Raw genomic sequence first — 14,018 nt, forward strand, 5'->3', positions numbered from 1 at the left:
TCTTGTCATGATAGATTACCATAGGAGGTTTTTTGTGTGATGGCTTACATTAACATGCAATCATCTTACATTAATTTTATGGCTTTGAGCTGTGATGGCATACTACACCCTCAATTAACACATATAAAAATGTATTCTTGTTTTATACATGTGTTTATTCTGAATGAGTAATATACTAATACAAGTGGGTTTTATTAATTTTAAACTTGACATTTGAGTCCTCTCATTTTGTTTTGTAGTGAATCTAGGACTGTCTGGATTATAAACTAGTTACAAACTACATTTAAAGCTTCTATTTCTGCATATTAGTAAGTTGGGAGCTTTTTAGGGAAATGAAATAAGTAATGAATTTCAAATATCTTTCGTGTTTTTTCCTGCAATTTCGGAACTTGGTTCAATATATAATGATGAATCAGCTTTTAATTTAAGTTGACTTTCCTTTGGGTATTCATCTATTATCTTTCTGCTGTTCTTGGTAACTGGTGTGTTGAGATTAAAATACTAGTTTGTGTTCTGTTTAAGACATTGGAAATGAATGTAGAACTGACAATGCAAATGAGTAGAGATGGGATGTATACAAACAAGGAAAGAAAAAATGAAAGTTGAGCAGAAGGCTAAAGCTAATCTAGTTTTAGAAAGTTGTTGATACCGTGAACATCTGTAAAGTAATGCTGTTTCACTGAACTCTGATTTGCACTTGTGCTTGATATGCTTGCGTCTTATGTATAAAATGTACAAGTAGGATTATATATATGTTGTATATCATACCGCCTATGTCAATATGCCTGTATTATGGCACATGGAATCGAAGTCTAAAGAAATTTCCTTCTCTACATAGTACTTTGGTTTTGTCTGAGTGACCGGCTTGTCCTTTTGAAGGGGAGGTTTTCTGATTTTACCCATGTTTAACATTTTGTTCAAGACAACAATATATTTGCAGAGAAGTACTAAATTGAATATATTTCATAAAGTATTTTAAATGGTTTTGTCAGTATCTTATGAAATAAATGATAGTATGTATAAACTTTATACTACTGTAAGAAATTAATTAAATTTATGGAGGCTATAAGACCATAGTATTTGCTCTGATTTGCAGTATCAAATTTTTATATCAGTTTCACCTCTTTAATCCCTGTCAAATGAGTATCAGAGTCAAATGGAGTGGCTAGAAGTGATCTGACCCTGATGTAGGATTGAATCCAAAGCAACTGAGGTCTGTAAAAAAGACATTAACTGTACTTGGAACTGAATTGTGTCCTTAATGATTTCAATTCTACAGTCACCATGGATATAGATGATGTCAAAAACTAGTGTAATATGCAAATGTTATAGGGAGCATTTTAAAAATATTTGCATTATCTTCATTTTTTGGTGGTCAGTATTGACATCCTGTGTTTCAAGAAGATCCTGTATGATATACCATAAGGTATCATTTTTACAGTAAAGTACTTCTTTACACTCTATACAAATTCTGTTGTGTCAGGAGGGTTGAATACATATCTAAATATATACATCTATGAATCTGTATCTGCTTTACAAATCATAGTAATTGCTGTAAAAAGACTGAATGTCTGTATATCAAGAGTGGGGTTTTTTTATTTGCTGTTTGCATGTTCAGGAGGCATAGAAGAATCCATTACAGTAATTTTATTACTCTTTAAAGCTCTCATTATTGAACAAATGAGAGTTAATGAAGGTGCAAGAGACTGGTAGTAGTTTTCATCTCGAGAAACAGAGTGATATTTTAACTCTTAATCTTAGATGAGAATTTAACTCTCACTCTTTAATCTTTATCTCTCAATTGTAAGTGATCATATCCATGCTCATAAGGCTTCTTCTAGGACTAACATTGCATCTCGGACATTCCATTTTGTCATTGTCAAGTTTAGAACTAAAAGAATGGTTGTTTCTTGTCTCTTCCAGATGATGTTGTCTTAGCTACTGCTCTGGTCAGCAGTTTGAGAATCATAAAAAGTCAATTTGTGAGAAAATAAGGTAGTTTAAAAAGATCCTTATTAGTAGATGCACTTTATTAAAAAAAAAAAAAATCTCATAGAAGTAATTCTTACAGAGAGGACCAAAGTAGTGGTCCCTATTTCATTACAGGAATGATGTAGTTACTACTGATTAGGAACAGAGAAAAAAAATCTGAAATGTAGAGGAAAAAGTCAACTTTAAGGACTAAAACCTCAGAACAGAATAATTATGCACACTAGCAGAAAAAAAAAAAATACTTCTTGGTGATTATGTTCTAAAGGGGATAGCAGCTTTGTCTAGTTTTGGAGTGGGGAAGGGAGGTAATTATTTTCACTTGGAACAGTTGTCACTAAATAATATTTTTAGCAACTCCAGTACATGCAGACTTTTTAAAGCGTTTACAGTTAAGATTGTAGCTTCTGTAATTTTTAGGCAATGTGATTTTTGTTTTAACCTCAGTAATATTCAAGGAAGACATGGCTGTATTTCTTTCCCTTGCAACTCCATCAGCAGTATTTCCTAGAGTGCAAGACAGACTGGGATGTTATTGCAACTAAAGGTCTCGAAATGCCTGAATATTGAAAGTTAGTCTGGTATAGGTGTGTCTGTGTTTTCAAAAAGTCACAATTTAGTAGTCATTACCCTAACTTACGCTACTTAAGAAATGTTTTTTATTTCTTTGTTTTAACTGATAATTTTATAAAAGGACCTAATAATATGAAGATGTTTTGTCTCAGTGACTAAAGCAGTGAAATTCTAAGCCATGGTAAGGCAATGCTGTGTTCTCAATACGTCATCCTGTACCAAGATGTAAGAGATTTGCATTGGTGGGTTTTTTATTTGCACCATGATTGAGTGAAACTGTGCAAACCGTTAAAAAGGGGCGGGATTCTGCATTGTTCTAGAACAACTTTGTTACGTAGTTGCATGGTTTTTAAATGATACTTTTGCATAAAGCATATTTCTGCGATCTCTACTCAGTCTGTCCTCTGTCATTGCAACTATCAAACGTCACAGGAATTCTTGCTTGAATAGGATTTGAGTGTGGGTCTCTTCACTTTTGTATAATGGTTAATCATTGTATTTATCATGGAAATGAATACAGCCTGAAGATCTGTAGCATTCCTCTATGTTCCTTTTTAGCTGCAGTAGATAATATTAGAGATAATATTAGGAAATCTAGCAAGTGAATAAGAAAAAACATAGTATGTACTATTGAAATTTGTGAACCAGCACGATAAATATACAATGATTGTTTGTAGTATAGAAACAATCTTTAAGAGCTAATTCATGCAGAACAAATCTTTCTCCCTGTGTCTACTTCTATTTGGCTCTTGAAAGCACGATTTCTTTTTCATAGCCTCAACAATGTGGTTTCATGTTTCAGAATTCCTATAACAAGAGTAAGATTTGTGATAATCAGCGGCCTATTTACATGTACAGAGCATCTGTAGACACAACGGAACTAGTGTGGTTGTATGTGTTTCCAGTGGCATCTGTTTATGGCAATAGGCCTTATGCAGTGACCTTTAGTAGAGCAAAAGCGTGACTAGCGTGAAGTATTGCTGTATCTTAGGTCATGTTAGAAAAATCTGCATAAGCTTTGCGCAGAGCTTGTATGCAGGGTGAAGTGCATGCGTGCGTGTGTGCTGCTGTTTTATGAGGGAAAGCTACGTGGAAGACACTACTGGTACTGAATGGTGATTACTTGTATAAAGTTCATGCATATAATACATGTACAAGTCTTTAGTGGTAGTCACATCATAGAGGAATGAAGTATTTTGATGTCCAGTGTTTCCTTCTAACAAATAAGTGTCAGAATTTCGTACAGAAAATCAGTGTGTTGTCAAATAATATATTCGAGTCGCAAATATCTTTTTATATTTAACCAACTGCAGATCCTAAAAAAAAAAAAAAAGAATAGCTAATGAAAACAATTCTGTGTATATGTAGTTATCATTGAAATGTCATTGCAGAGAGAGTATGGCTTGAGGAATGGTAAAAAATCAAACCCTTTCAGTAAAAGATCAAACCTTTTTACAGATCCATCAGTATAAAAGTTGAGCGGCAAAAGAAAAAGAATGTCATTTCAATTTTAGATTTTAGTCTTTTAGCGTTGTTTGTTTTGTCTTCATATTTCTAATTTTATTTTGAAATTATTAGGTGGCACTGCATATTTTGAGGCAGCTTGTGGAATCTTTACTCACGCTGGAGAGTATTTTTTCTCAGCATTGCTAGCTCTTGCAAATGAGTTCAAGCCTCATAATCTTTTGTGTTTTCCTTAAAGACCGATTTTCAATACTCCAGTGGTTATTGAGTGTAATAGATTTCAGTTAACAGAAAATAAATTTGTAAAACTCATTATTGCAGAAAAGGCTTCAGAATCTAAAACAGGGCTACGTGGTTCAGGAGTGAGAGTGATACTTAAAGCAATTTTAACATTTTTATGTCATGCATAAATTTGGGTATGACAATACTGCTCGAGCGCAATACTTAAAGAGTCCACAATCTGGTCTCAGTAACTTCATTGTTCCTGTTAATTTTGAAGAAAAAGTCATAGGCTTTATTATTTGTCATGGTTTATCATTTTAATTTTCTACATTACTTCTACATATGCTCGAGAACTGCCTACTGTACATGCCATTGTCACATGTAACACATTTCTTTATCTAACATGAAATTTGCTGATTTCTTTTTCTGTTTCCATCATTCCGTGCATTTAATTCATTGAAGAGCAAGAGACTTTTAACTCTTCCACAAAAGGTAAATATTTATGTAATTTTTTACAAATGTTTGGCAACTGTTAATACTGGCTTTTCCTCAGTCTATACCATGTCAGTATATAGTATTTAGTTAACAGTGCTTAACAGGCGAGAAGGTTGTTTTTCAAATATCTGTATGCTATCTAATGCCCCTCTTTAGAATCTGAAAATGGTTTCTCTTGTGATTTCTAATTTCCTATTGAAATGCAATATACTTAAGAGTAGAAGTCACAGTATTTTAAACAGCTCAGAAGCTGCTTGATTGAGTTTAAAGGTCACGCAAAGACTAAGATTTTACCTAAGTTCTTCCTGAGCTCTGCACAGCATCTGCTTCTTATGATGCACCCATGGCTCTTGGCATCTGTGAAGGATGTTTCGTAGGTCTGGGCTTAGGAATAGTTAAAGGTGATGATGGCCAGAAACTATCCTTCATATGCAGAGAGATTCTGAAGAATAAGCTGAATTTTATTTGCATGAGAAGCCCTTGACACCCAGAAAGTTGGTCCTGTTGTGGGGTGCGTTTCTAGGGGTAGACATACAGTGCTCACCTCCTGTGAATTTGACCTCCTATGAATTCTCCACGTCTGTGCTGAAACCAGGGAATCAGTGAGCTCAAACAATAGGTACCTAAGACTGTCCCACCAGGGAAATGTGTAGTCTCTCATGTCCCTATCAAGGCAACATTGCAGAGAAGTCCTTTTTTTTTTTTTTTTTCCTTTTTGCTGAAAGTAGGCGTTGTCTCAAAATCAGAGTTAAGCTTGGAGAGAAAAAAATGAAAAAAAAAATTAAAATTAATCCCTTTTAATGTTAACAGCAAAATACTATGCTGCATTAACATTAACCTTTTCTGACCTTTAGTCCCGAGTCCTGCAGATCTTGGGAAATTCTGGTCTGAATATAGGCTTTGGTGTGTCAAAGGAGTTGAATCAGAATATCTCCTACGACGTCTTTACTTTCTGAAGGAGTGAATCCCACTGACATATTCATACTTGCTTAGGTAAAAATACAGCAGCTGTTCCATTAGCTACAAACTCCAACACTCACACCAATACTCAGGAGTATGTTTTCATGATAATGTTAAAAAAAAACAGATGAAAAAGAATAATATTTAACTTAGGTATTAGCAGTTACAGGTTATTTTGCAGTGTTAATAATGTACTATGAAATGTCTTGAGAAAGTGCTAAGAATGGTTGATTTTACAAAGTATTTCTGTCATTTTTCCTTTCTGCAGTATTTATATTTCAAACAGAACAATACAAATCAATCATGCCAGTTTCTCTATGCCTCTTTCAAGTTCATCAGCCTTGCCCTGTGATTTGGACTGCATGTTTCTTTGCTTAAAATTTTGTGCAGACAAACTAGACCATGCCTCTGACAGGCTTGTATAAGAGCTTATTTCCATAAGATTTGGATGGATCTGGCCCAAGATTTGGGAGTGCGTAGAAGATGGTGGGATCTTTATGCACACAGATTCCTCTGGCTCAAGGAAGCTGAATGGAGATGAAGCCGAGAGGCAGAAAAGAGCTGGGCAAAAGAAGAGGACTGGGAAGAAGCGGAGTCCTGGCAGTTCTGGGGGAACCATGAGTAACTTAGTTTGAGCTGACTTACGCTAGTAGCCCACTGTCATCTCTGACTTTCCCCAGTGCAGAATAGGAGGTAAAAAGAACAGACAGTAGGTGAATGGAAGATGGGGATGAGGAAGGGTTAAAGGATATTATGTGGCAAGAGGGGTAGGGTTGAAGGAAAGCATATACTACAGATGCGGACAACATTGACCAGATAAATCTACAACGAACAAATCAAGCGTTGGTTCCACTTAATCAGTGGGGAGGGTTGCAATAAGGTCTTCAGCAGATTACAAAAATGCTGACTTGGATTGCTGCCAAAACCAGTGGTTTACTTTTTTCAAATTTTAAGAAGTATGTTTGTTTTCTTCTTGTTTTCTTTTAAATAGAAGCTTCTGTTTGGATCATCCTTGAAACTCTTTGAGGAAGAACTGAGTGTTACATCAACCAGTTCAGATTTTTATATTGGCTTATCTTCCTTCTGGAGTAAGTTATTAAACTCAAGATGGCCACCATGCCTCTGTGGGTACTGGGAAATCCAAGCTCATTTTCCAGCTTGGCAGTCTGACTATGTGCTTTGGTCATGCCTCAGTTCTGATTTGGGAGGAGGTCCAGAGTGGTATCAGCTCCCATGGAAAGGAAACCCATGCACGTACGCTTACAGGAGCCACAGCACGTTCTGGTCCAGGACAGGGAGCAGGGCTGCAGAGCAGGCTTCAGAGCCCATCTCCTTCACTATCTGCACGTTGCCGATAAGTACTTTTTGAAGTCGTATATGCAGAGAAGTGGTAACAAGTTATTTATTTGATTGATTTTTTGGTGTTACTAACCTTATATTTCAAAATGTTCATCTGCTTATGATTTCAAAATTTTGTGTGGTTTTTAAATTTTGCAGTAGAGGTTACTGTGAATTTTTAGTGTCATGAAACCTACCACAGGGATACTTTGTGCGTGCATATTGCAAAACTCATCCTGTAGGCTGAATAGAAATAACCTGGAGACTGTATTGTTTCTGAAATGCTCCATCCTGGTCCAACACCAGCGTGAGTTCTCTCTGCTGTGCTGCACAGCCTGCTCGCCAGTGAATGCTCCCCTCCCTCCTCGCTTCCCTTGCCCACTGCAGTGGGGGATTCCTCCATCCAAATCTCACTGCCTTTGTTCTGGACATTGGTTCTGTCTAGTTTCTTCTTCAGCTTCCACTTCTCACTTCCTCAAACCAGATACTGTTTTTTTCCCCTTGATTCCCATCCACAGAGCATCTAAGCAGCACAGACAGATGAAGCTCCTGGCTTTTGCAGTGGGGAAAGGCTAAGTGTACATGCCTCTAGACTGCATTGTAGCTGTAGCTGTTTGTCATGGTTCAACTTTTCTTCTTAGTATGAAGACTGAGAGTGAAGAATAGGTCAGATCTCTGTTGGCTTCTGGGATAAGTGCAATTCCCTGTTGACCTGCCAGAACCTGCTGTTTGTTTTGACCCTGAAACACTCTTACTGTAAAACAGTTTTTATGAGATAAATTTTCACTTCAACTTACTTTTCAGTAGCTTCCTTGTGTAAGCAAGTCTTTCTGTTGTTTAGACTTCTAGACTTTTTCCCTTAAAGTTTGCATCATAAGGCTGTCTGCTGCTAAGGGTTACAGCTATCTCAAATCTCGATGCTGATTTCTTCTTGTCACATACCTTACTCGAACATTTAATAGTGAAGGTAAGACTTGGAGGATTTCTAAATTGTACTGTTTGCCTACACCTCCTTTCTGCGTTGGCCATCTTGAACAGAAGCATGAAGTGCCTCAAAAGCAAATTCTGTTGCGTACTTTACCATTACAGAAAATGCTATAGCCAGTGCTAAGACATTCACAGGTTTTCTGTAGCCTAGGAAAAATCAATATGGTTATCAGTTTTAATCACAGAACAGGTATTGTCACCAGTCATTCTAGCATTAAGCCCATACTTCGGTTTGAGCAAGAATGTCCTTTTAGAAAGGTATATTCACTTAATGACAGCAAGCGATGGAAAATTGTTCCTGTGCTTAACCACCTGACTTTTGAAACCTATGTCTTACTACTTGTCTGGCTTTACCTAACTTCATTGTTACTGGGCATTATTGTACCTATATCTGCTAAATTGAAGAGCCTTCTATTGGTAGAAGTCTTCCCACATGTAAATGATTACGGACCGCAATCAAGCCATATATCTCCTTTCTTTTTAATAATTTCCTAAATCTGTTTCTGCAAGGCCTTGTCCTGGATTTCCTATCATTCTCATGACTTCTCTTTGAATCTTTTTCACACACAGTATGCTTGGAATGATAGTCTTCCTAAAAATATCATAATCCATTGACCTTAGCTAAATTGAGTATCTTCCATTTTCCATGTTTATTTTTGATGTCCTAAACCTCCCTATCTCTGTATGGCATTTAATAATTTCTGGTTCTTTCTGTAGGCATAAAGGCTCATTTTCATATGCCTTGCCAAAATTTCCCTTCTGCTTTCTTGCTTTGTTATTTGTTAGATGATAGCAACAAGTGTCTGCTTCAGAGATAGTGATATTTTGCTGGAGATACATGTGTAGCATATACAGCAGTTCAATTTTGAGTGTAACGTGGCTTTTCTTGGAATTTGGTGATGGTCACACTGCTACACAGGAGGTAAAACTATTTAATCCATTTTTTCAGCTGTATGAGTGGGTTCTTTTAGATGTTATTTATCGTCAAGATTGACAGCTTTCCAAAGTCTACAGAATATAGACTCTCTTTGATGATTGCTGTAATGTGAAAGAGGGGGATACCTAAACAGTTAAGCTCAGGAATTAGAAACTAAATCTAGAAAGGCAGCTACAGCATATTTGCTGTTCCTTGCTAGTTCAGTATTGCTGCCTGTGGTACAATCCTTATTTAAATGAGCCCATGTATGTTTCATACATTATGCTATCAGCTTAACAGATAGGTGTTTATAACATTGTGCCATTTAAGAAATTTTGCAAATAATATAGAGTTTAAGTCCCCCTTTCAAACCTTAAATAGAGGACCTAAAACATTAAAATTACTTCAGTTTCTGTTGCACTGATCACTACTGTTAGTGCAGTTTTTGTAGGATTTTGCAGATTTTCATAGGATTGGTGTGTTGTTGATACCAATGCAGGTTGAATTTATTTTAAAGTAACATTTCATGCACTGTTACGATTCGCATTCTTTGGATAACAGAAATATGCCATATGATAAATTCTGTCTATCTACTAAAGTCTTTAAAATAAAAAAAGAGAAAACTTTATCTGCCCTACTATATTTGATATGTTAGTGTAGTATATTGCTTATGGTTCTGTTACTCTGTACATAATTAAAAAGGTAGCATATATTCTGAACAGTTATGACTCTAGCCAGGTCTAACTTCTCTATCAGTGAAATAGCAGATAAGGGTTGAAATGTGCCCATACTAGTTTTCTGAGGATAGAAATAAAGATGAGGGCTGTCAACTAGTTAATGCCATCAGGTGTAGTTCTATAAACCTTACCGTAGTGTTGACATATTAAAGGAGTATGACTCATACATAAATTCTTAGTAAACAGCTAATGTCCTAGAAAAATTAAGAAATTGTCATCTCCTTTCAGAAAAAACCCCAACTCTTAGCCTGTCCTAATTTTCTTTTAGGGTAGGTTTCAGGCTGAAAATGAGATCTGTAGCTATTTTCTTTAGCATATTATGAACTTGCATATTTTTGACAATCGAAGGACAGCATGTATTTTATAGTCTGTTAATAAAAAAAAATCCTCCAACACTTTCCTTATGATGGACACATGTACCAAGAACTGCCTTTAGTGTTAATCAAAACTTCTTTTATCACAAGCAAGTTTTTGAATTACTTTATGAACAAAAACCCCAACTCTCCATTAAGTGCATATGTTAAATTCTTTTTTTTTTTTTTTTTCCTAATACCATGATCACCTCTGCAAAGACTGGAAATCCAGATGTTTAGTTGTACTTCCAGCATGTAGCATATTTAGAATACTATAAGATCTGTTATGAATTACAGTACAGGGTGCCCAGTCTTCACAAGGATGTTTCTTTAAAGACCTGTGAGGAAGAAACCCAGGAGGAGCCGATGGACCTGCTAGCCTATGGGATGAGAGATGATCTTAATCTTTGTAGACCATGTCTTCTTCCTTTGAATCTCATTCACAGTGGAAGCCAGATGGGACTTAGCAGTGAGTTGAATAATAAACAGAGTAATAGCTAAGGGAACTTTTGTTTGTTTGACAGAAGACCATTCAGAACTACGTCAGGCAGTTAATTCTGCATAGCTTGGTGTGGTGAGTTAAGCCAAGCCAGCAAATAAGCACCAACAGCTGTCCGCTTACTCCAACCTCCATGATGAGATGGGAGAGAGAATTGGAAGAGCAATAGTGAGTAAAAACTCATGGGCCAAGATAAAGACAGTTTAATAAGTGAAGGGAAAAAAAATGAAGAAAAAGAAAAAACCCACAAACCCCACCACCAAGTGATGCAAAGGCACTCACTCACTCACCACCTCCCACCAGCAGACAAATGCTTAGCCGGTCTCTGAGCAACAGCTACCTTGGAAAGACAAACCTCAATTTTATCGCTGAGGATGATGCCATATGGTATGGAACATCCCTTTGGTCAGTTGGGGTCAGCTGTCCTGGCTGTGTCCCCTCCCAATCTCCAGCCTACTTGCTGGGAGGGCAGGGGTGGGCAGCATGAGAAACAGAGAGGGCCTTGGTGCTGTGCAAGCACTGCTCAGCAATTACTAAAACATGGGTCTGTTGTCAACACTGGTTTAGTCACAAATCTAAAACAAATCTAAAACTCGGCACCATACAGGCTTCTGTGAAGAAAACCACCTCCATCCCTGCCAGACCCAGTACACCTGGGATTACAGGAGTCAGACTGGTTTATAAATATATTAATGGAATTGAAGTATAACATTTTGATTCCATTCGTATGTCTGTCTTTTCTCTCCTGCATGGCTTGATTGTTCATGTACATCATTGTTGTACAACTTTTACATGGTTTAGTAGTAGTAAAAGCTTTAGCTCTAAACTTGCACCCCTTATCTAAGCAGTCTGCTTGATGAGTTCTCTTCTTTCAATTACTTCTTATACTGATTGGTCTCACATCTGAATCAGCAGCTCTTGAAGAAACGACAGTTACAGCTCTTTGAAATGTGACTTCTGACACCAAAAAGAGTAACATATTGACACAACTGATACTGGTGGTAGTTGTACCACCAATAAAATCTCCACATTTTGAATTCTAGAGCCACTGTAGAATTTAGAAGTCTTGGGATTCCAGTGCTTCAGTCTATAAATTACTGTGTAGTCCTGCCTCTCAAGAGCTCCAGGAAAAGCACTCTGTAAATACTGATGTCCTAAAAGGAAGTAGATCCATATTTTTCTAAGAGGCAGGTTAAGTTCTTGAAGTATTGTTTATGTCAAATTTTCGTTACCTGTGGTAACCAGCTGTGTTCCAAGAAAGTAATGTGATCGTGTGGTGGTGTTACCTATGGTTGTTCAGCTTCTGCTAATGTGCTTTTGCTCCCGTGTTAGATTTTTTTCTGCTTCTTGTGATTAACATGTGAAGAGTATACCAGGCTACTCATCAGGCAGATGAAATTTTCCATCACAGAATTGAGCTAGGTGATACAACATACGCTCAGATGTGCATGGTAAACAAAGCTGGAAAGAACGTGGTTGTATTTTCTAGAACAGACTTACATTTCACACAGTTCCTTGCTTAGAAATACATTAACAGCTAACTGGTGCTAAATTACATTTTACTCCATGCACAAAACCAAATTTCTCCATTAGAGAATTTAGATTTACTTCACAGTCCTCAGTAATTGTTCTTATGTTATTTTATATAATGATATTTAATAATGAAAACCAGAACATAAACATGTTGTTAAGGTTAAGGATTTGAACATAAGCATTTTGTTAAGGTTAAGGATTTAAACATAACAAAAATCAAGAATTACAGAGTTAAGGTTGAATATTTGCCCAACCTTGACTGCAGTAATTTTCATGTATTGTCACCGAAATAGCATCTCACTACATAATAGAATATTCTTTCTCAGGTATTGTGAGTAGTACAAAGTAATACTATTTCATACAAATTATTTAATGTAACATACAGTTGACAGGGCAAAGCACCTTAAAGTCACACAATGAAAGGGTTATTTTTTAGAGTAACTGTAATCTGTGCACCATACACACATAGGGCTAAATTTTTAAAGCGGTCTCAATTTTCCCTCTGATTTTATATCCTATGTCTATTTCATGCATGTATGATAGGATTAAGATATCTGAGTTTTTGACTGAAGTCGCTAATTGATATATCTTAATCCTTTCATATCTGTCCTTAAAATAAGAGGCCATCTTTAAAAATTTCACCTAAAGTGCTCGATTTTGCCTTCAGATACCTCCATGCAACTTCCATTGAAGTAATTGGAGCTGTGCCTGCATATCTGATGGTGGAACTGGACTCATTGCAATTAAGGTACACATTTACCGACATAATTAGTCATCTGGAATAATCGCTGGGCCCAGTGTGATGTTCTGCATGTGCAGAACTTCCTAGATTGGACCCTCTGTGTGTGGGAGATTGAAGATTACAATAACTTTATTTCGTGCCTTAAATTTGTAGCTGTAGCAGAATTTTAATGTAATCTGCGGTATTTAATTTTCCTATTTTTAAATAAGAAATGCGGAAGGAGGACATGAAAACAACCTGATTTTTAACAGTGATGTCTCTGTATATTTTTTCATACCCAAGCAGCGCACAGACATTCCATCATTTCCACAAGCATATTACGGATGGTACGTGCATGCACAATTGTGATTTGTGCAATAGCACATTGTTTAAAATATCCAGCCCTGAGTGTACTGCTTTTTTTTTTTTTTCGTTTTTTTAATCTGTGCTTGCAAAGATGCCATGAAAAGAATCCCACAGTTAACTAACAGCATAAAATGCACATATGAGAACTTTGGTACATCTTAATTCCCAATACAGATCTTTAAACAAAATGATAGAGTACTTATTTTCCACTAATTAAAAATTCTTTGTGCTTTGTGATTGAAAATTGACTCCATGCAGCTTTTAAATTGGTGTCTCTGTCCTGTCACTGGTCTGAGAAGGGGCTGTTTACAAAAATCTTGACTTTTAAAACTAATAATTTTGGAGAGAGTCCTATAAATATATGGTTGACACAAAAGCAGAAGAAGATTTTTGCAGAGATTTTCCCAAATAAACCATCAGTTATGAATTTCTGACTACACAAAAAAGTCCAACTAAAAGTTGTTGTTCTTCGGGGATGTTATAACCTGTAAAAAAATGATGAACATAGTGAGTACTCCCATGATTTAGAATAGTTAGTAATGAATATTTGGGTCTAGTTCTAGAACTGTTACAAAGTGCCAGTTTTCAGGGTTTTGGTTTTATTGGTATTCCTTTGCATGTATAGCGCTACCAAGTTTAAGAATGGCAGAATATATAGTTCCCTCTGAAAATTATGCACTACCACAAAGGTTAACTTATATTAAGGAAGTTTTAGCCCAGGGGCTTTCACACCACTCTTTCCGTCAGTGCACGGTCATCTTTCTGTGGCAAGCACAACCCATAGCGATTGCTGTAACTTGTTCAAATTGAAGATGTTCTTTATAGCACCACAGCTTCTTGAAGGTTTGAGATTAGATTTCTTTCT

At 36.4% G+C, this 14,018-nt stretch overlaps 1 protein-coding gene across 50 annotated transcripts in view; it reads left to right on the top strand.

Annotated features, from left to right (window-relative positions):
• RIMS1 (regulating synaptic membrane exocytosis 1) overlaps nt 1-14,018 on the top strand; it is a 346,977-nt gene that overhangs the window by 249,996 nt on the left and 82,963 nt on the right. For 21 of the 50 annotated variants that reach the window (XM_075747454.1, XM_075747452.1, XM_075747504.1 and 18 more), the window contains one exon: nt 4,711-4,740. The exons of the other annotated variants lie outside the window; for them this stretch is intronic. In XM_075747454.1, coding sequence (XP_075603569.1) covers nt 4,711-4,740 — 30 coding nt within the window. The remainder of the gene's footprint in view (nt 1-4,710; nt 4,741-14,018) is intronic. 50 annotated transcript variants of the gene reach the window in all.

The sequence above is a fragment of the Balearica regulorum genome, chromosome 3, assembly GCF_011004875.1.
Source record: "Balearica regulorum gibbericeps isolate bBalReg1 chromosome 3, bBalReg1.pri, whole genome shotgun sequence".
In the NCBI taxonomy this organism is placed as follows: Eukaryota; Metazoa; Chordata; class Aves; order Gruiformes; family Gruidae; genus Balearica; species Balearica regulorum.